Below are 24,078 nucleotides of genomic sequence, written 5' to 3' on the forward strand. Positions count from 1 at the left end.
GTGTGTCCCCTCGATGTCTCATGTGTCGTGCTGCGGTTGTCGGGTCGAGGTCTCTGTCACGTCTGTGGCTAGAGACTCGATGATCAATGTCACTCGATGGGAAGAACTCTGTGATCCTGCTCTGAGAGGGGTCTGATGGTGTGGTCAAGCCCCGTCACCTGAGTAAGTACTCTCTGTGTCAGACCCCCTCGTGAATGAAGGCCGCAAGGCATCTCTAATCTGGGTAGGCGAGAAATCTGGAAAGGAGCCCAGAGCCATCTCTGAAGAGACAGTGGTAGCGACCTCAGATCTCGTAGTACACTAGGCACCTGAAAATAAAATGCTCCTCCGACTCAACCTCCTGATAGTCGCACAATATGCATATGTGATGCTCCCTAGGGATCCCCTCTGCTCTGCCGCTCTCTATGCGGAGACGGTGTGATGATACCCGAAACTGTGAGGCATATGAAGCTCAGTGTACCCCGGTGGTGTGATGAATCCCTTCTCCAAAATACGAAGACAGTAATCTCTGTAGAAACTCAACTTCACTGGAAGCTCCCTCGGCTCCAACCAGGTCCTAAAGGTGTGTAGCTGCAGGAGATCCTCTCGAATGACTTGGTTGGTGTGTGGCCCAATCGGGATGGTGGGTGGGAGTACCGGAGGGGCATCTAAACTGTACTAAAAAGGAGGTATCCTATCGATGTGAAACCCTAGTCTCACAAACCATCTGTGAGTCCGTGCATACCAGCATCGCTCATCTCCCTCTGCTGCCAACCTCATGGAGTAATCGAGAGCCAACCATGGCAACCTCTGTCTCCCTGATGTGCAGTCCCCATATGATCTAACCCGGTGTAGATATGTGATGGTATGAAAGGCTGCATCTAGCTGGAGTGGAGAAGCACCAAACTCGGCCTGAATGATGTGATGTGGTACAGATGGTTTCCCCCGGATCATCCGTGAGAGCATGAGGATCTGCAGGCACTCGACCCGTATCCACTCTATCTCTGACATGTCAGGTCCTCAACAAGGGCTGCCATACATACTGGCTAGTCGGACCAAGAACTGCCCAGATGATCTCCTGATCAAATCCCAGTGTCTGTAGGCGTGCGATGAGACGAGCTCGAGATACTGTGTCAAAGGCTTTGGAGAAATCCACAAAGCAGCAATATACCCTCTCCTTCTATGATCTGGCCTCCTCAATGACACTCCTGAGTGTGAGTATATGATCCATAGTCCCATGGTCTCACCTGAAACCGGCCTGACCCTCTGCTCTAAGCCCTCTCATCTCTGCGAATAGGCTGACCGACGCATCCAATACTATTGCATAGATCTTGGACATCACATGTCCAATCATGATAGTCATGTAGTTACTCGGGTCCATGGGATCCCCTGCCTTGTGGATGGGGGTGATTGTGTTGAGTGTCCAAGTGCGGGGGAAGCCAAGGCAAATAGCGTCATTGAATAGCTTTGCTAGGATCGGGGCTGACGTGTCGATCCCATATGCGATAAACTTAGTGCATAGCCCCTCGTGATCCTTAGCTCGGCCATTGTGCAGTTTCAATGTCGCGTCCTTGACTCCCTCTCTGGTGAACAACGTGCAAGTGGTGGGGCAAACACGTATGAAAATCTGGAGTAGGCTGGTGTGGGACATCATAAAGATGGCGTGCATACGTGTGCCAAACTCTCGTGTGGGTGAGGGGTGATGGAGACCTACGCTCAAGGAATCTCCGCCAAAAATCCTTAGAGTTATTGCTGTACAAGATGTTCAGCAGCTCCTCCTCATTTCGACGAAGAAATGCCTGCTTCTTCTGATGTACGAGACGTCAGTACTTGCATACCGTGTCTGGTGTTTCGAGAGGTGACATCTGGTTTCAAGTCGGAGTTGTCGGTGATAAGCCTTGCACTCTGCATCGTACCAATTGTTACAGGGTACAGAACCAAGAGGTGGTAGTTTAGTGGACCGTGTGGTATGGGGAAAGATTTGGAGGACAGTCTCGTGGAGTGTGCGACTAATCAAGGCAGCACGGTCCTCTATGAGTGGTATGTGATTGATGTAGGTTAGGAGTATGTTTAGGCGTCCAGAGTAGGCAGGGGAGAGACTGTGATCAAAGTGTATGTCGTGATAGGTGTCGTGCTTACTATATGGTGTGTGTGGTGTGGCTAAGCGTGGGGTGGCGATAGTGAAGAATAGGTATGTGTGATCAGCTCCTGGAGGGAGTGGTGCTACGGTGAAGTCGGTGATACATGAGGTGAAGGTAGGGGATCCCATGATGTAATCTACTATACTAGTGCCCCCCCCATGTGAGAAGCAAGTAAAACCACCTGAGAAGGGCCATAGGTCAAGCCCGTTGTAGATGATGAAATCATGCATCCTGCCCAGATCAAGGAGCGCGTGTCCATATGGTGTAACAGGCCCGTGTCGGTCCGATGAGATCCGGGTCATACCTGCTCCGTCTAGGTCCATGTCTGGTAGCATGATAGAGTCATCTCAGAAGTCTAGGAGTGGTGCCTGGCGCGTGCTCGTCCTAGCGTTGAAGTCCCCAACAAGGAGAACTTCCCCGCGGGCTAAAAGGTCTGGAATATCCTGATGTAAGGGTGCATATGGCGATGTCTCACCCTCCTCTCGTGCCACTTTGGCGAAGTGGGATGTGTCTGGCGGGAAGTAGCATATTGCTATGAAAAGGTCACGAGTGGCTGTGCGTCAGATCCGGATCCACATGAATCGGGAGTGTGCGTCCTTCCTCTCGCTCTAGCGAGGGAAGACCTGTACAATACTATGACCCTGCCTGATCCTCGAACTCCTCCTGTATCCCTCGTCTCATCCCTGAAGGCTGACTCCCATATGTAGCCACTGACTATCGGTAGTGGATGCTCTGGGCTTTGGTGTGTCTCCGCATAAAAGACTATGTCTCGTCTTGTGTAAGATTCCGAGAAGTTCCCTGGGTTTGACCATAAGGTACCATTACAGTTCCAAATGGTGCAGGCTAGGGTCTCGGAAACCTGAGTCTCATAGGCCCCGTCCCCCTAGGGGGTACGGCGGATAGGAGCCCGACTGGTGTCAGTCAACAACATACCATCTCAGACCACGGCCCATTTCCCCTCCTTGTGGGCAACTTCCTGTTGCTTGAGAAGAACTCGTCGCTCCTCAATCTGTAGTGGTGTCAAATCCTCATCCATGGACAGGGTGGGATGCTCTCGGGCCAAAATCCCGTAGCTATCTCTGAAAAGGCAGTAGAAACGCCCTCGGATATCATAGTAAACAGGACACCTGAAGATGAAGTGCTCCTCTATCTCAACCTCCTGCATGTCACACAATGTGCATATGCGCCTCTCCCTGGGTAGTCGCTCTACTCTGCCGCTCTCGATACGAAGTCTATGTGAAGAGACAGATCCTCAGTGAGTGGGGTAAGTAAATCTGCGTGTATCCTGGTGGGTCAATGAAACCCTCCGCTGTGATATGTAATAAGTGATCTCTGTAGAAGCTAAGCTTCACTAGGAGTTCACTCGGTCCCAACCACGTCCGGAATGTGTGTAGCTGTAATAGATCCTCACAGATAACCTGGTTGACCTCGTATGATAGGAGGGGAGAAAACAGAGCATCCATGCTATACTGGAAGGGAGGTAGTCTATCCATGTGGAGCCCCAATCGCTCAAACCATCTCTCTGTACATGCATACCAGCACCTCTGGTTCCCTCCTGCTGCAAGTGCCATAGAAGAGGATAGTGCTAGCCATCTGGGCGTAATCCCCATACTCCCTGACTCGGTACAGATACGTGATGACCTGAAATGCAGCATCTAGCTGTAATGGGGGTGACCCAAACTCAACCTGAATGATCTAGTGAGGAATGGATGGCTTACCACAAATCATTTGTGATAACATGAGAACCTATAGCCGCTCCACATGGGCCCACTATGTATCCGACAAGGCTGGCCCCCAAGATGGACTGCCGTACATCCCCGCTGGACAGACCAAGAAGTCAAAAAGCAACCCCTTGGTATGTGGATCCTGAAAGTGCGAGCGGAAGCACTGCCTCTCTAGTCTGGCCAATGAAGCATATCCTCTACTAAAGCGTGCTTGCATCGCGGGTCTCATAGTGAAGATGGGTCCGGAAAAGACAAGCCCAAGGTAAGTGTATGATGAAACTATCTCAACACGTGACCCATCAAATGTGAATTGCTCCTGGCGCATGACGGCTCGAGATGTATTGAAGATCGTAACCTTGGTTTTATCCAGGTTGACCTTCAAATTATGAAATTCACAAAAGGACTGTAGTGCGTTAATGTGTCTCTGAAGCCCCTCTACTGAGAAAGACAAGAGAGCCACATCATATGCGTAAAGCAATATCCAGATCAGCGTGCCCGCAAGAGAGCAACCTATGACCCCCTGTGTCTGCATCACTGTCTTAAGCTCATCAATGTAGAAGCCAAACAAGGTAGGTGATAATGGACATCCTTGTTTGATCCCGATAGTACTCATGATCTCGTCTGTCCACCCAGACCCTGCCTAAACTCTGCCTGAAACTCTCTCGTAAAGTGCCATGATAGCACAAATGATCTCCTGGTCATAACCCAAATCTTGTAGGCGCCGTATGAGACGGGCTCTCGGAACCATGTCAAATGCCTTGTGGAATCCATAAAGTAACAATAAACCCTCTGCTTCCGTGCCCTCGCCTCCTCGATGATACATCTGAGCGTGAGAATGTGGTCCATGGTTCCATGATCACGCCGAAATCCGACCTGTCCTGCTACTCTAAGTCCTTGACACTCTGCAAATCTGCTGACCTCGGAATCAAGTACTGATGCATAAATCTTGCCCATGACATGTCCAATCATAATGGCCATGTAGTTCTCCGAGCTCATGGGATCCCCTGCCTTGTGGATGGGTGAGATAGTGTTAATGGTCCAGGTGCATGGAAACCCCAAACAAACAGCTTCATTAAAGAGCTTTGCTAAGATCGGGACTAGGAGGTTAATCCCATATGCAATGAACTCAGTGCATAGTCCCTCATGATCCTTCGCTCAGCCATTATGAAATAGTGAAGAGGGTGCAGGATGTGGGACGTGGCATATGTGAGAGGTTAGGGACCGGCTGATTTGGGATGTCATAAAGTGTGCGTGCATAATCAAACTAAACCTGAGTGTCGGTAAGTGGAGAGGGGGACCGTCCCTCTAGAAATCTCCGCCAAAGTTGTTACTAAACAAAATGTTCAATAACTCCTCGTTCCGACGAACGAAATCTAGTTTCTTTCTGCGAACCAGTCGATGATACTCGTGTAGCATCTCTACTTCGCTCGGAAGACTGTTTTTGGTTTCGAATCTGAGTTGACGGCGTAAAGCCTTACACTCATCATCGTACCAGCTATTACAGGGTACGGTCCTAGGGGGTGGTGGATGGGTGGAGCAGGTGGTGTGAGGGAAAGCATGAAGGACAGCCTCGTGTAGCGGGTGATCAGGGCAGCACGATCCTCTAATAGGGTATGAAGTCAATATAAGCGAGAAGTATATACAGATGGCCAGAGTAAGTAGGTGAATGATCGCGGTCAAAGCGTATATCATGGTAGGTGGAGTAAGAACTCAGTGGGAAGGTGTTGTGCAACAAGGAGTGGAAATGCTAAAAGATAGGTATGATCAGCCCTTAGAGGGAGAGGTGCTACGGTAAAATCAGTGATGCGAGATGTGAAGGCAAGGGATCACGTGATGTAATCAACAACGTTGGAGCCTCCCCCATGTGGAAAGCACGTGAATCCACCTGAGGTGGGCCATCTGTCAAGACCATTATAAATAATGAGATCATGCATCCCGCTGAGGTTTAATAGGGCCTGCCCATAAGATGTGAACGGGCCTCGTCTATCAGCCGAAACCCATAGCATACCTGCCTCCTCAAGGTCAATGTCTGGCAGTAGAGTAGAATCATCCCTAAAGTCGAGGATTGGTACCTGACGGGCGCCTGTCCTCGCGTTGAAGTCCCCAACTAGGAGGACTTCTCTGTGGCTTGAAAAGTCAACTATGGACTGATACAGAGCAACAAATGGAGATGTCTCATCCTCACCTCGAACATCTTTGGCAAAGTGGAAGGTCTCGGGGGGGAAGTAGCAAACTACAACAAATAGATCCCGGCTGTCCATGTGCCGAATCCGGATCCAAAGAAACTTGGAATGTGCATCTCTCTGCTCTGCTGAAATGGTCCCCAAAAGTGTGGATCTGTAAAGGATTGCGACTCCACCTGACCCTAGAACTCCCCTTGTATCCCTCATCTCATCTTTGTAGGCAGACTCCCATGTATACCCGCTGACTACTAATAGTGGGTGCTCTGGACTCTGATGTGTCTCTGTCTATGTCGTAACTTGTATAGGATTCCGAGAAGTTCCCTGATTCTGACCATAAGGTACCATTACAGTTCCAAATGGTGCAAGATAGGGTCTCGGATATCTGAGTCTCATAGACTCCGCTTCCCTATGTAGGGGAGGGGATTGGTGCCCTACGGGGACCTGTAAGAAGTCGTTCCTCTCGAGCCACTGCCCACTTCAACTCCTTTCGGGCCTGATCCCGCTGCTGCAACAAAGAGCGTCTCTCCTCAACCTGTAGAGGGGTAAGGTCCTCATCCATGGAGATCGTTGGTTGATCTCAAAGGACTGACCTGCGTCGTAAAGCTGAAAGTCGTGCTTGAGTGTGAGTATGATTAGGGGTTGCTCTCGGTTGGGGTCTCTCCCCACCCACCATGCCCTCTTGATCCTGTGCTCAGCCACACCCAAAGTAGCGGCCACAAAAGCAATCGCATCTGCCATTGGTGTAGCCTCGGTACATGGGATCCCACGTACTCTAATGTTGAGAGCCTTATTGGCTCTCTGTTGCTGCTCCACGAGGGTAGCCGAAACAGTTACCCTTGCAATTGGCAGCTATGACAACTAAACTACAAGTTCTTGAAGGACCTCGCAAGCAAGCAATCATGGATGAGGTAATGAAAGCTTGCAAAGCTTCTCCTCAGCTAGTCTCTATAGTTAAAGATCTCCATCACACGAAGGTGCAAACGATTAAGAAAGAAGTTACTGTGGAGGTTAATACAAAGGCAAATACAACCGATGTTCAAGAAGAGATCAAGGAACACGAAGCCAAACATAACAATGCATTGAAGACTAGAGTAGGACTCCTCCCTGAAGACTGGTACAAAGAGGAGGACTCCTTTAGTGAAACTTTAGCACATGTCAAAGCAGCCATGCCTAACATTGAATGGACGGTTGATGATGAGGATGATGATGATGACGATGGAGCAACTAATAAACGACACTCCAAAGGATATGTTATCATTACACTCAAATCACAAGATTTCAGATCAAGCTGGAAGGGACTAAGGTATGGATAGCTGGGGAACTTGTATAGGATTCCGAGAAGTTCCCTGATTCTGACCATAAGGTACCATTACAGTTCCAAATGGTGCAAGATAGGGTCTCGGATATCTGAGTCTCATAGACTCCGCTTCCCTATGTAGGGGAGGGGATTGGTGCCCTACGGGGACCTGTAAGAAGTCGTTCCTCTCGAGCCACTGCCCACTTCAACTCCTTTCGGGCCTGATCCCGCTGCTGCAACAAAGAGCGTCTCTCCTCAACCTGTAGAGGGGTAAGGTCCTCATCCATGGAGATCGTTGGTTGATCTCAAAGGACTGACCTGCGTCGTAAAGCTGAAAGTCGTGCTTGAGTGTGAGTATGATTAGGGGTTGCTCTCGGTTGGGGTCTCTCCCCACCCACCATGCCCTCTTGATCCTGTGCTCAGCCACACCCAAAGTAGCGGCCACAAAAGCAATCGCATCTGCCATTGGTGTAGCCTCGGTACATGGGATCCCACGTACTCTAATGTTGAGAGCCTTATTGGCTCTCTGTTGCTGCTCCATGAGGGTAGCCGAAACAGTTACCCTTGCAATTGGCAGCTATGACAACTAAACTACAAGTTCTTGAAGGACCTCGCAAGCAAGCAATCATGGATGAGGTAATGAAAGCTTGCAAAGCTTCTCCTCAGCTAGTCTCTATAGTTAAAGATCTCCATCACACGAAGGTGCAAACGATTAAGAAAGAAGTTACTGTGGAGGTTAATACAAAGGCAAATACAACCGATGTTCAAGAAGAGATCAAGGAACACGAAGCCAAACATAACAATGCATTGAAGACTAGAGTAGGACTCCTCCCTGAAAACTGGTACAAAGAGGAGGACTCCTTTAGTGAAACTTTAGCACATGTCAAAGCAGCCATGCCTAACATTGAATGGACGGTTGATGATGAGGATGATGATGATGACGATGGAGCAACTAATAAACGACACTCCAAAGGATATGTTATCATTACACTCAAATCACAAGATTTCAGATCAAGCTGGAAGGGACTAAGGTATGGATAGCTGGGGAACTCACACGCGCTCAATTGAAGAATAAGGCAATGAAGTTAGCAAAGGTTAAGCTGCTAGAAAGGATGGAAAATGGGTAGTATACCGTGAAGGCACAACACTTATTAAAGAGTTCAAATCAAAACCAAAAGATCTCAGTCTTAAACTAATGTATGGCCGGTTATGCTTTTCTAATTATTCTATGTAGATACTCTGAAGTAACTGGAGTGGCTTTTGCACTCCCTAGGAGCTGCCATGGGCCCTCCCTAAGCAGATGTACTAGATGTTTCTTTTGCTGTCCCATAGAGCCGTTGGTCTCCCGCGAACCAAGGTTCTCCTTTTCGACTCCTTGGTCCGACCTTCGGGCATGTACGGTAGTACTTGTTGGGGACCAGACCTCTCCGACACACAGTGGACTCGAGTGGAGAGATTACAGGTTCTTCTCTCACGGATCATACGCAGCAAGCCATCAATCCCTCATCAGATCATCCAAGCTTAGTTCGGGTCATCTCCTCTGTAGTTAGATGCTGCATTCCAGACTCTCACTTATCTCTACCAAGTGTGCACATACGACTCATGTACCACAGGGCGACGCAGGCTACCTTGGTTGGCACTAGCATCTTCTATGGCGCTAGCAGCTCCGGGTGATCAGAGATGTTGGTACGCACGCACATGCAAGTGGTTTGAGAGACTAGGTTTTCATATAGACAGGTTGCCACTCTTCCTGTACAACATTGATGCTCCATTTGTTCCGTTCCAGGGCAACGAATTCAACTCAATCGTTTGGGAGGATCTTCTACAGCTACACTCATTCAGGACTTGGCTAGCACAGGCAGAGTTCCCTGTGAAGCTCAGTTTCTATCGAGACCACTGCTTGCTCATTTCGGCAGAGGGTTTCATCATCCCACCACCCAGATCCACCTACCACATTCACTCAAGATTGCCCTTGGATAGTTACGGGTGTCATCGCACTGACTCCGTATCGAGAGTGGGCGTGTAGAGGGGATACCTAGAGAGAGTCGCATCTACACATTGTGTGAGCGTCATGAGGTGGAGTCAGAGGAGCACTTTCTTTTCCGTTCCCCAGTCTACTATGAGATTCGTGGATGATACCATTGTCTTTTCAAAGACGGGTTCGAGGGCCTCTCCAGACTCCTATACCCAGACCAGAGATGCCTGGCAACTTTTATTCACGAGGCGGGCCGACTTACAAATCGTCTCATCAGATCGAGGAGACAAGAGCAGGGGACTATGCCCGGCCCATCCCCCAGAGTACAATCACACAATTCTTCTAGGCAGAGCAGGTTGATGTCACGATTAGCAGGAGAGGCAGAGACCCTGAGACCGAGATGCGACACATCAGTCAAAGGACAGACTCACAGATCACAATCACTGACATCTCCTCTCTCTTCAAGCTCGGGGTGCAGCCGACCGGGATTACAGTGGCGCTCGTCAAATGTCAAGTAGCAGCCAAGAGGGCACGATAAGTTACTCATAAAGATGGCAGACAACGGTCCATTACTGGCTTCCTACCTGCACTACCTAGTCCATCGTCAAGTGTATCTTGATGTTCTACATTGTATTGTATTGTATTGAACCAAACTGTGTCTCCACATGAGGATGATGATGCCAAAATGATTGCTTAGGTTTCTGGTGGACATGTACTATGATATCACTGACTATGTCTACATAGTTTTTTAGCATGGGTTAGGATGCTCGCTTAGTAGCTCCACCCTTCTGCTCATTGTATCAGGTTTGTCTTCAGTCTCATAGACCCATCGGTCTTTAGCAAACTTTAATATACTCTCTCTCTCTCTCTCTCTCTCTCTCTCCCCCCCCCCCCCACCCCCGTCCGTACGTAACTCTCTGTACCTCTCTCTCTCTCCCGTCCCTACAGCCCATCGCCCGTCAGCAGCAACCCGTACCTCTTCATCCGTACTTCTCCGCGTCACCAGCCCGTCAGTAGTCCGTACATCTCCTTCAGCAGCCCATACCTCTCCATACAACCCGTCAGCAGCACCTTGTCAGCCCATTAGCAGCCCTCCACCCGTCAGCCCTTTGTCTCAGCCAGCAATTACCTCGGCTAGCAACAAACACACTAGCCCTAACCTCGAGTTGGGCTAAACCCCCAACCCAACCCGGGGGTTAGGTTAAGCTAGGGGGTTCTATAGATAGCCAATTATGGATTGGCCTGCCCACTCCTCGAAGTCCCCCTCAACTCCTTCAGCAACAAGATTCAGATTTTTTATCAGCAGCAGGCAATGAGAGACCTACGATTGGAACTGGTAGAAGTAAAGGCTCAACTTCACATTCTAGAAGGGCCTGGTAAGCAGGCAATAATTGATGAGGCTGTAAAATCTTGTAAGGATTCCCCCCTACTCCGCAACTAGTCTCTCCAATCAAAGATCTTGTTCACATTGAAGTACGAACTACTAAGAAAGAAGTGACTGTGGAAGTGGGCACCAAAGCAAGTAAGTCTGATATTCAAGCAGAGATTAAAGAACACGAAGCTAGATGTGATAATGCATTGAAGATTAGAATAGGGGGACTCCCAGAAAATTGGTACAAAGAGGACACATATAGTGAAATATTGACAAAGATCAAAGCAAGCTTGCCAAACATTGAATGGGTGGTGGATGATGAGTAGGATGATGATGACTCCAAGCCAGCTTCTACTATGCACTATAAAGGTCATGCAATCCTTACATTGAAGTCAAAAGATATGCGGATCAAGCTTCTTCGACAATCTTACAAGTTCAAGGGTACCAAAGTATGGATAGCAGAGGAGCTTACACAAGCTCAACTCAAGAATAAGGCAATTGAATTAGCTAAAGTTAGGGCTGCCAGAAAGGATGGAAAATGGGCAGTTTACCGTGAAGATGTAGCCCTAATCAGCTTGTCAGGATTGCAGGATTCATGGAGTGGGGCAGGGATTCACAGTGGTATCTTGACCCTGATCCTATTCTCCTTGCACTGGGGTCTTGGAGACTCTGGCTGTATGGTGGTTCCCCTATTAGGTTCTTGTAGTGGGACTCAGGGGAGTGAGAATGGATTGATAAGGGGCATCGAGAGAAGAGCTTTCCCTTCTTTCGCTACACAGTTAGAAATGCCCAGAGGTTTCATCTCAGCAGTAGAGGTTGGAGGCCCTCCAGAGCGCTACATTCGGATAGTTTTCAAAGTTTCGCAGCTGTGCGGAAGAACTTTTGCCGTAGGCTCTGAAAATCCCTCAGGAATAGAAAGATCACTCTTTTTCTTTTGGCTTTCTATTCATGGAGGGATTGCAATGAACCAGTGGAGATCCAGGTTCGGGGCTGACCCTACTTGTCCTCGTTGTCACATGGCACTTGAGTCAGTATAGCATTGCCTTTGGGAGTGCAGACAAGCGAGGACGATCTGGAAAGGTGTTGCTAGGATTTTCAACATCTTTCATACAGCACCTTTCTATATGACCTGGGGTTCAATGGCTTGGTTATCTCTTACTGGCCCACAGGTGTTTTTCGAGGGACATGATCTAGATCCACAGCTTTCATTGTACGGCGACACTCAGTGGAGTCTTGTTCCCTACAGGATGTTTCCCTCACTCCTTTCAGAGCTGCTCATGCCTCAGTAGACACGTCTTGGGAGATTTTGGCTAGCATTGCAGCTTGACATACTTGGAGAGCCAGGTGTACAAAGGCGATGGAGGGTATCCAGGTTCACCCTTCCCAAACTATGGCCAGTATTTGGACTGACACAGTAAACACTCTGATGGCCATTTGGGCGAGCATGCAGGGATCCTCCAGAGCAGCCACTGCCAGGAGAATTATCAGCCTCCACCTTGTTTCTTTATTAGCTCACTTTGAGCTGTTTTTTTCCTCATGCATTGCATGATGTACTCCCGCATTTGAGCTTGCTCTCGCGGTTTTCATTCATACTTAATGAAGTAATTTTCTTGAAAAAAAAAATCAGAGTTTAAATCAAAACCAAAGGACTCTCAATCTTAAACTGATGTATGGCTGTTTACTCTTTCAGAATATCATGTAGGTACTCTAAAATAATGGGGGTTGCGTTTGCACTCCTTGGGAGCTGCCATGTGCCCTCCCTAAAGCAGATGTGCTAGAGGGTTTCTTGCTGTCCCATAGACCTTGTGGTCTCCAGTGGACGTTAATAGAGTTTCTTTCTTTCTTTCTTTCTCTCTCTCTTCCGCTCCATCCCGTCACCTCCTTCCACTCAGCTCTGACCCTCGCTAACCTTCCGCTCAGCCCCCACTATCTTTCCGCTCAACCCCTCACCCCCCCCGCTTAGCTTCCCCTCAGCCCCTACTCACTCTCCCCTCCCTTTTCACTGAGGTCTCAGCAGCCTTATGGGGGCAGGAATCTGCTAACCCCTGAGTTGGACCAAGGGCTCAGCCCAACTCAAAGTGGAAGAGTGGAAGAGGTAGGTCTACTAGGAGGTCAGACCAGCAGGAAACCAGGGCAAATAATGCCTCAATTTCACACATGGGGGGACTGCGGGATGACTGGTTTGATGAAAAGGGGTACACAGAAGATAGAGTCAATCGCCTCATGTTGAGTGAGATCAGGAAGACCTATGCGGTCTCCTTAAAAAGGGACCAGAATCACAAGTAATGTTTAAAGACAAGGCCGCATGGGTGAAGAGTCTTAGACAAACCTATAAGCTGAAAGGCACCAAGATCTAGGTATGTGAGAAGCTCACCCCGACCCAGTTCAAACTAAAACCATTGTGCTTAACAAACTGCAGAAGCCAGGAAAGAGGCAAATGGTCTGTTTACCGGGAAAGGAAACCGCTGATTAGGGAATTCAAATCTAAGCCTAAATACTCAGTCTTAAACTGATCCTATGATAGGACTAGAACATTGTTATGTTTTGTAATAATGTTGAGCTGCTTTACGCACTCCACAGAAGCTTCTTCATGCACTCCCTTGGGCTTGTACTGAGATTGACTTTAGATGAATTTTTTGTCTCATAGGCACGTGAGGCCTCTTTCTTTCTATCAGAGGATTAATTCACCATGCAAGTACGGGATTACACGCTATGAAATCCATCCTCTTATCCATACATACTAAGATAATACCCATACACATACGTATGCCAACATGCAGAGTATTTATAACTTCAGAAGCAATGTGAACACCCAACCCGTGAAAAGCCAAGAGGTCACACAATGAGAAGCAGGCTCTCATTCTTTCCTCAAGCAGAAAGACAACCATAAATTTTGTGTGTAAAGAGTAACTTTGCAACAACTGCAGATTCTTTCTCAAGCAATCATGCAAAGGTTGCTAAAATGGAGTAGACTTTTTCAAAACAAACAAAACACAGGCATATAAGACATGTTGGAAGATACAAATGCTATAAGAACATAAAGAAGAATTCCCTTAAACTGACATTTAAAATGCAGAAATGGCAAAATTCAATAGTATGCATTTAAAAATGATCCTGCAGTACAAGAACACATCATGTCTGCTTCATATTTTCTGGATGCCTTACATGTGTGCTTTCCTATTTTCCTGCATCCCTTCTTATGCCTTATTTATGTGATTTACAGGCTAGAGGAGGTGACATAAAACTTACATCTTATTTTGTGCAAAACCACATTCCTTCTCTCTTCCAATTTGTCTTTTGTATCTAAAGGGGTTTCATATATGGGTGCATAAGAAACTTGTAATAGGTTTCCCAGAAAATTATGATTGTCTAGCTTCCTCTTAGCAAACCTGCCATAAAAAGGGCAGCACACACAAAGTAAGTGCACAAAGTATGCACGCGTGAAAATATCTGTGGGTGAGAAAAGGAAAGCACATTGTAAGATTCTGAAAAGCAAGCAAGGTCAAATTGATCAGATGCATGTAAGAAAGCAAAACCAGCATGACAAAAATGAACTAATGGCTTCTTCTACGAGTCTAGGCATGTCAATGGACACACATCGATGCATATAAGAGGAACACAGCGAGTATAGGCATAGGTTTTCAATATGCTTGACTTTGTGCATTTGTAAATGGCAATGGCAAGATGTTTCATGCAAAGCGCATCACCAATACATCCTCCTCTAGTCTCGTCTACCTCGCCTCTCCTGAAGCAACTGGAGGCAAGCAGCAATATGTGGTTCCAACTTTGCAGGTGTCAACTATTATCATCCTCAGTTGAAAACTTTCCATCATTGCATGCTATAAACCCCAAGAAAAAGTACGTATGAAAATTGTTAACTGATGGCAAATACAGTTTGTGGAACTGTTTAAAGATTGGTCTCACAAATCACTCCAAAACATGGAAGAGAAGTCAAGGGTGATTAGTTCCAAACCAAAAAATCAAGATGTGAGATGGTATTATGAAGGTCATTTGCCAATTTTAGTGAAATTTTATTTGTCAACAGATTGCATAATAGAATACAAATAAAGAATGGGTTTTATGGAGGCAAGTGCCTCAAAGAATAAGGCATTTGCTCGCACAAGGGGAGAAGACGAATGTGAAACACGTACAATCAACATGTCAAGAAATGAGCAAATACATAACAAATATGCTGCTAGCAACGACTCAAAAATGCTTCACTACAAGCAAGGGAAGGTGTGTGGGGATGCCATGCAATTCTTGGTAGGACCAGGGTTGCAAGGATGCAAATAGAGGGTATCTAGGATTTTTGTAGCCATTTTTGGCATCTTAGCGGTATTACGATGAGGCCACCTAGTTGGCGCATCGTTGATGATGTATTTTCCTTTCGGATGATTTTGTGTCCCATAGGCCATGTATGGCCTTCCGTGGACCTTTAATAAAATTTCTTTCTTTCTTTCTTTCTCTCTCTCTCTCTCTCTCTCTCTCCCCTTACCTCATTCTCTCACTCCTACCCCTTCTCCTCTCTCTCCCCCTTCTGCTCCTCTATCCCCCTTCCTCCAAATCTGTCCCTACCCCTTTTCTACATTGGTATCAGAGCACGACTCTGGCACCCTTGCTACCCCATTCACCCTTTCCGAATTTCCAGCAGCGTGCCAACGCCAAACACCGACTCAGCAACTACAAGCGTTCAAAGTGCAAGCATCTATGCTCAACGTCGAATACAGCCTGGCGAAGACTGGGGATTTAGTGAAGTTTGGGCGCCTTGACGACTAACGGAAATCAAACACAGCGCCCTACCAGTCTCATCACCCGCTGACCCCATCTTCTCTGGCTATGCACTATGCACGATACCGCTCTTGCCCAGATGGGACAGCAGTTTGGTCAGCAGATCACATATGCCATTGCTATGCAGGATAAGGGTAAGCAGCCCGCACCCCAGCAAGGGGACCACTCGGACATTCAGGATGTTTTGTCTACTCCACACAGGGGTTTTATGGTAGATGCCGGCCGTGCCTATGAGCATCAGTCTTCTGGACCGTTGCATGTACCCCAGCATGGGGATTATCTGGACTTAGATGATGCATTTTCTGTGCCACGGAGCACCTTCTTGCAAGATGTCAAGCCATCTATTTGCTCACAGCTTTTTGCATCTATGCAGGCTCAGCCATCTCTTTTGGGCCGACCCGTTGGTGTGCATCTAGTTAGTGCTCCTTTCACCGCACCAGCGAGTATGCCTGGAGCTGGCTTGGGTTTATATGGCAGCCCATACCCCTGGGAGAGAGGCCAGTCCTCTTCTCATCCCTTTGGTATGCCATCATTTCGGAGAGATGCATTTGGTAGAGAGACCCAGCCTGAGGTTCATGCACCTATCGCTACGCCAACGAGCACCTATAGCGAGACGCAGCCAGTGCATCAGATGGCAGCAGCTACTACGCAGCAAGGGGTTGGTGGTGGGCAGCAAGCCACTTTTGATGACATGCTGGCAAATTCTTTGTGCTCATATAAGGCCCTACCTGGGGCCATCAAACTTGAAATGTCCTTCTCTGATTATGTGAACCTCAAGCATGATGATGCCCGCACTTCCGAAGGTTTTACACACAAGAATTATGTAGCCAAGGATATCAAGGACAAACTCACAGTGCATAAGTTCAAAGGGGACACTCGCACACCTAATGAGCAGGAGGAGTGGCTTACGAAGTTGGAAGATTATTTCCACTTCTACTTCTACCCAAAGCAGGATGAGGATCGCATAACCTTTGCGGATATGCACATGCAGGACTATGCTCATACCTAGTGGTGTTATTTGAGGGACTCGTCTCAGAGGCCAGCCACATGGAAAGAGTTCAAGGATTTGATGATCACCACATTTGTATCACCGCTTATACTGGAGCAATATCTGGCTGAATTCTATGCATTATCGTAGACTGGTACTGTCCAAGAGTACTTGCAACGTTTTTGGAGACTTGCCTTGTTTGTACAGGACGTATCTAAGAGAGGGAAGTTGATGCATTTCATCCACGGATTGAGTCCTTCTCTCGCTGCAAATGTGAAGGCACATAACCCTCAAACAATTGAGCGTGCAGCCCATTGGCAAAGGTATTTGAGCCCAAATATGCCAACAAGTATAAGGTGACAACGGTCACCGCATATGGGAATGCAAATGATGCTGAGAAGAAACCTAAGGTGACTGATTGGCATGAAAGAAAATTAGCAGCAGCACCATTTCTGAGGTTTCCCACATATGCTAAGCCATACACGTCATTTGATGCTAAGCCACGAGCTAAGCCAAGTGTTGGAAATGAAACATCATAATTTACACAACACACCAGGGCTATTATGGACAGCAGAAAGAGGGCAAACTTATGCTTTAAGTGTGGTGAGAAGTGGACTCCTAAGCATCGGGAAGTTTGCAAAATGCATAACAGTGGTACTGCAAAACTCAGCATGATTATTTAGATATCGGATTATGAGGATTTAATGGATGCTTCTGAGACTTTGGATGCCACTCATGATGATTCAAAGGGTGCACAGGTCGTGAAAGAAGCTCCACATGTTGGAGCCACGAAGGGGTCTGATTTCCCCTTTCATCCCGGTGGTGCTAATGAACATAATATGCATGGTATACAATCCGATGACACTCAGCCCACATGTAAACATGCGAGGCCGTTGGCCTAAAGTCTTTCATGTGGAGCATCAGGTTGCTATGTCTTTTCTTGCGCGAGAGGATGCAAATGGAAATGCTCTTGTGGACAAGGAGGTGCGCAGCAAACAATTTATGCTATCTCTTCTCATGCCTTAATGGGTGCCAAAAGTGCTGAAACTATCAGATTGAAAGGACGAATTAATGGCAGGACTGTTCACATGCTTGTGGACAGCGGTAGCACTTATAGTTTCATCAATTCTAAGACCTTACAGAAGGTGGGAGTGATTGCCACTGAGATTGATCATGGGCTGAGAGTAGAGGTGGCAAATGGATAGCATTTGGTCAGTAAATTTTGTTGCCAAGATGCAAGGATCAAGCTCTCTGAGGATTATGAATTTGCTGGGGATCTCTTGGCAATGGATATGGGCCCAATAGATGCTGTCCTGGGCTGCGATTGACTGAAATCTTTGCGTAAAATCAGCATGGATTTAAATGCCCTATCACTCAGCTTTGTCCACAAGGGTAAAACTGTAGCATTGCATGGCATTGCCACTCCTAAATAACAAGTCATTTCAGCAAGGCAGTTGGCCAGAGAGCTTAGGAAGGAGCATGCCCTCTACGCATTGAATGTGTCAATATCTCAGGGGGGTAGCATTCCCCGTGTTGAGGATTGTGATATGCAACAGTTGCTATCGGAGTTTGTGATATATTTGCTGATATGCCATCCCAATTGCCTCCCAAGAGAGATGTGGATCGTGCCATTGTTCTGGAGCCTGGCAGTAAGCCCATAAACAAAGCCCCATACCGTCTCTCTAAGGTTAAGCGGGAGGAAGTGGCAGTACAGGTGTGGGAATTGCTTGAGAAGAACTTCATCTCTCATAGCAATTTGTAATCCTGGATCCAACCACTGATGTGCATCAAGTATGGATTGTATACGATAGCCATAAGTGCATGATGAAACAGATCATAGGACACTCAGATTCTTCCTCACCCAGCCACATTTGTCATATAAGCACAAGAGGTGGTTGACTGCAGTCCAATCCTATGATTTTGACATTGAGTTTGGAAAAGGAAAGGAAAATGTGGTTGCAGATGCCTTGTCCAGGATGTGGGTTTGCAATTTGTCTGCTATCTCTACCATATATCAGGAGTGGATTCATGGCATTCAGGAAGAGTATATGCAGAATTCCCCAAGACAGGATTTATTTAGTGCCAGACTCAAAATACCGCCAATTGGTTTTGCAAGAAATGCACTCCTCTCCCATGGCTGGACATGCGGGTATCACTAAAACATATGAAAGAATCAAGCAAAGCTTTACCTGGGAAGGCGTGTGGAGAGATGTGGTTAAATATGTGGCCCATTCCAGATGGCAAATGGACACACATAGCAATGGATTTCATCACATGATTGCCTTCTACAGAGAGGGGATGGGACAGCATCTTTGTTGTGGTGAATAGAATGACAAAACAGGCCCATTTCATACCCACTAAGACCCAGTATTCAGCATCACACTTCTACAGAGCGGGGATGGGACAGCATCTTTGTTGTGGTGGATAGAATGACAAAACAGGTCCATTTCATACCCACTAAGACCCAGTATTCAGCATCACAGGTTGCTTGGCAATTCATTGAGCATGTCTTTAAGCATCATGGTTTCTCTTATTAAATTGTCAGTGCCAGAGATGAAAAAATTTTCAGAGTTTGGAGAGGATCTCCTTTCTTCTCTAAGTCTCCCTCAGGGTTGAGGTGGCATTTTCAGCCTCCGCCTTGGTTTTTTATTAGCTCCTTTTGAGCTGTTTGTTCCTCATGCATAGCATGATGTACTCTCACATTTGAGCTTGTTCTCGCAATTTTCGTTCATACTTAATTAAGTAATTTTCTTGAAAAAAAAAATTATGGGTCACTTTTGGCAAGAGATAGCTATAGCAATGGGTACTTTACGAACTGCTTACCATCCTGAGACTGATGGATAGTCAGAAAGGGTGAACAAATGGGTGGAAGAATATTTGAGGCATTTTGGTCATGACACTCAAAAGCCTTGGGATAAATGGTTGTCACTTGTTGAATTTTGCTACAACGGTACCAAGCATCTCTCCATTGGCATGAGCCCTTTTGAGGCAATGTACAGATGCAAGGTCGGGATGCCTTCTTCAATTGCTCACATGGCTGTGAAAAATCAGCAAGCACGGAATGATTGGAGAGGATGGATGCCCTTCTCCAGTTGGCAAAGAGAATATGCGAGATGCCTAACGCAAGAGATATTTGTCTTTCAAAGAGGGAGATTGTGTGCATTTGTGTCTCCATAAGAACCGTTGTGCCTCGCTGAAAGGTAATGCCAACACAAAGCTTGCTCATAGGTATTACGGTCCTTACAAGATCATCCACAAGGTTGGAGAAGTAGCATATCAGTTGGAGCTACCCAGTATCTCCAAGATCCATGATGTTTTCCCTGTGTCTTTGCTGAAACCACATGTTGGACAGCATGTCCATGTTCTTCCAGAGTTGCCGCCTATGGATGAAGAGGGCCACATCCTCTACGTTCCGGAGTGCATCGTGGGTTTTAGAGACCATGTACTCCGAAACAAGGCCTACATAGAGTATCTTATCAAGTGGCGGGGAGTCCCTAAGGATGAAAATTCATGGCAGCTAGAAAGCATTGTCCAGGACCACCCCTATCTCCTACCGGATTGATTAATAGTTGCTGTTTGCTGCACTTTTGGACAGCCATGCTGTGAAATTTTGAGGGCAAAATTCTATGGGAAGGGGTGGCTGTAATGAAGGGGAAAAAGGGCCAAGTTAGAGGCCCTTTAGGTGGAAAATGTGAAGGGACTATATAAGTCCCCATCCACCCCCTCCTATGTACTTTTTGTTGTGACATCTAATCCTATCTACGCTTCCACCTCCTTCCTGCTACCTGCTCCTTACATAAACGTTTCTTGACAGGGGAGTTAGGGGTTAAGGCACAGACACTCTACCCCATCCTACTGGTGGAAATAGGTATGATACCTCCAAAAGGGGAACCATTGTGTCAATTCATGGCTCATCTCAACAAAGTTAATAAAATGGACACCAATAGGATACCACACAAGGCAATGAAGGCTACACAGACAATGGATTGGCACAAAGAGGGGATGAAATGGATGGAGTTATGGGTTATAAGAGTCGCTGATATACCCGAACATGCATGTGAAATAAGGCACATTGTGACACAGACAATGCTAGGCAAAACTCAAAAACAAAAATGCAGCAGGAAATTAACACAATAGAGAGCTATGGAATGCAAAAATACCTCGGGGAAGACATTTCAACATTTAAAAGGCATCTAATTTGCAAATAGAACTAGTTCACATGATCTCGAGGTAGAGAGGGGTAGATGGGCAAGACCCAAGATCCCCAGAAAAGGAAAAACCTGCAAAACCTTCCCCACAGGGGAGGTAGAGAATGAACAGCATGTACTCCTGAGATGTAGAGCCTACGCACACAGAAAAGAAGGCTATGGGAGCAGCAGAGATCTAGAAAATCTGTTGGAGCAGCCAGCCAGAAAGCTAGGAAGCTACTTGAAAGAGATTCTGGAATATTGCAACAAAGTATTGGCTCTAGCACACAAGCTAGCTCAACAAGTACTCAATACATGACAAGTTTGTAATACTTTCTCTCACTGGATGTAAGGGATCACTAATAGTTGATAGTGATCACCAATACAGCTTGATGCGGCCTTCCAGGCTATCACTTATCTACACAAGGTCAGGGACTTCAGCTCCTCTTCCGACGATCGCTTCCGCCTACCCTGGCTAGCCCTATCCTCCTCTATGGCCTTATCCGCTGATGGGGACCAGCCATGTTGGTATAGACGCCTTTCCAGTTGGTTCACCCTACTGGGCCTCGACATGGACCGGTTGCCTCCTTTTCAGTATAGCCTCGACGCTCCACCATCCCCTTTCTCCCCCACTGACCAGGAGGTCAACCAGATCATCCGAGAGGACCTGCTCCAGCTTCACACCTGGAGGACTTGGTTTCTTCATCCCGAGCTTCTTGTGAAGCTCGATTGCTATCGCCGACACGGCCTCCAGATCTCACAGGAGGGTTTCATCACGCCCCCGGGCTATACACAGATTCATCTACTGCATGCGCTCCGAATTTCACTTGGCCAGTTTAGGGTTTCGTCACACCGATTACGGATCGAGAGTGGACGCGCAGAGGATATCCCACGAGAGGGCCGCATCTGCCCACTTTGCGACCTGCAGGAGATCGAGTCGGAAGAGCACTTTGCTTTCAGATGCCCTATCTATTATGCCATCCGAGACCACTACCTATTCTGCGACGGATTCGGCCCCCTCACATGCATGTTGCAGTTCCCGGACTAGCGGTGCCTAGCCGCTTTCTTACATGAGATGACCTGCCACCGAGATGCATCTCTCCAGGTACGACAGCATGCGCAGCCCACACAGCGTGAGGACACTTAGCGACCCATCACTGATTTCTTCCAGTCACAGGATACCTCTCCTCAGTCTAGCCGACGACGCGGACGTGAGCGAGAGCCAGAGCCACGACACCTATGCCAGCGGATAGACTCACACATCCGAGTCCATGACATCCCTTCTATGCTCTCAGCACGCCCTACCGGGGTCACCGTCGCTCTCGTTCTTCAACATAGGGCCTCCCGCCGCCCCCGACGACCGAGCTCGACTAGGCAACGTGACGTCAGAGGCCAATCATGCATCGCAGGGTTTTTTCGACCTCCCATTTGACGGGCCCTCTATGATTGGCCTCTGACGATCACCACAGGCATATATATATATTTGTATCTCCCCCCTTCTGCTCCATTTTTTTGTGCCATTTTTTGTATCATCTGGAGATAGATACACATTTTTTGCACCAGGACTAGACACACTGTCCTTCATAACTTTTTTGAAGAAACGGTTGGCCGGTTCGTTTTGACACCGCCACCGTTATGCTCATTGTACTAGTTATCTTTAGTCTCATAGACCTTCACGGTCTCCGGAAGACTTTAATAAAATTTCTTTCTTTCTTTCTCTCTTTCTCTCCCCACGTCTCGAGCTTGGTGGGGAGATCAGGAGTGCCCCACCAAGACACAATTCTACCGTGATAATCTCCTGAATATCTCAGAGGAGGGATTCATCGTCAGACCCCTATATCTCAAGGACAGAAGAGTCTCACATGCGCTGAGGATCGCCATTGGGCAGAGGCGGGTTTCATCCCATCAGCTGAGGATTGAGACAGGGAGAGCAGCACGTATACCTAGAGAGTAGCAGACCTGCACGCTATGCACACTAGGAGTGGTTGAGACAAAGAAACACTTTCTTTGCACCCGCCAGCCTACTATGAGATCCCGAGACGATACCACTGCCTCTATCAGGATGGGAGTGGCTTCGGCCCACTATCAAGCTTGATCCATTTCCATGACCAGGTCTGCATTGGGCTCTACCTGCTTGAGATGTGCCGACACAGGAAGACCTTGCTATGACAGATCAGAGAGCCACTAGAGTGCCCAGTTTCGGTTTTCAAGTTTCCAGTTCCAGTTCTCAGCCTGCTCCCGATAGCAGATAGCACATGATATTATATGATATATTTTTTGTACTTGTTTTTGTTTGAGCCATTGAGCTCTTTTTATTTCAGCACAGTACTCAGCAAAGGGTCTTAGCGCGTCCTTTGCCTCAGCCCCTTGTGGCTTGTATGAGTTTTTCTCTTTGGTGTCACTTTGTCCCATAGGCCCACTAGGCCTTCTATGGACATTAATCTCTCTCTCTCTCACGCGTTGAGAATGGATGTATTGATGGATACAATCAGAGACTACAACCACTCTACAAGCAAGATCCAACTTGGCTGAACTTCAAAATATGAGTTTCCTCCTGATACTCTCCTATATAGGAGAAAACTGTTGTGTAGAGAAATGCCCACCTGACAGCCCAAGTTTCTAGCAAATAGACCTCTTTGAATCCGTGTGAAGCCAAAATCTGAACCCCAATCTAAAGAGTCATCATCACTGACTAAAAGTTGTTGGATTTGTGCCACTTAATATGGTTTCTTGCTGTAAGGCAAAGCAAATACAAAGCTGTCCTAAAAGCGATGAGGATCTGAGGGAAGGCATCCAAACAAACAACTATGTCATCTGCAACCTCATTACCAACCTTGACACGCTTGGGAGAGGTAGTGCCAGATTGAGGGCTTGGGGTGACTACGATTACTAGATCTCACTTGATGCACCTTTCATCAACATGGGATTGAAGACTGCATTATTTTCCTTACACAAGGGTAAATTGTGAGAAAACGGAAGCAAGAGCAAGAGCGTGCAAAGAGAGAGTAAGCTGAACGTAGTTCACTCCCCAAAGTGCACTGAACTGAAGTGAAGTACAAAGAAAGAGATGAGGGTTTTGTCTAAGTGACAAAACCCTATCTAATCACTAACCGTAGTTAGAGATTAGACCGTGGTTAGGGAAAAAAACCTCTAAGAGGGAAAAGCGTCCCTAACCCACTTATTACATTACAATGGCCATTGCCTAGAATATAATAATAATTCTAACACCCCCCTGCAGTGCCAATGTGGTGTACAAGGTAGTGATCAATCACCAAAAGGAGATAAGTTTAGGGCACTGCAAAATGCCTCAAACTTCTCACGTGGAAGTGCTTTGGTAAAGATGTCTGCAACATTGTCATGTGTTGACACATAGATCATACTAATCTCCGCTGCATGCAACTTCTCTCTGACATAATGATAATGAACCTCAATGTGCTTCGTGCA

At 47.1% G+C, this 24,078-nt stretch overlaps 1 protein-coding gene across 2 annotated transcripts in view; it reads right to left on the bottom strand.

The window, feature by feature from the left end:
- The window catches only part of LOC147900184 (uncharacterized), a 108,048-nt gene that overhangs the window by 8,507 nt on the left and 75,463 nt on the right, over window positions 1-24,078 (bottom strand). For both annotated transcript variants that reach the window (XM_087377373.1, XM_087377372.1), the window contains one exon: window positions 13,921-14,060. In XM_087377373.1, the coding sequence (XP_087233499.1) occupies window positions 13,921-14,060 (140 nt within the window). The remainder of the gene's footprint in view (window positions 1-13,920; window positions 14,061-24,078) is intronic.

Source organism: Dipteris shenzhenensis, chromosome 7, assembly GCF_047967505.1.
Source record: "Dipteris shenzhenensis isolate YYH24624 ecotype China chromosome 7, Dip_SZ_1.0, whole genome shotgun sequence".
Classification (NCBI taxonomy): Eukaryota; Viridiplantae; Streptophyta; class Polypodiopsida; order Gleicheniales; family Dipteridaceae; genus Dipteris; species Dipteris shenzhenensis.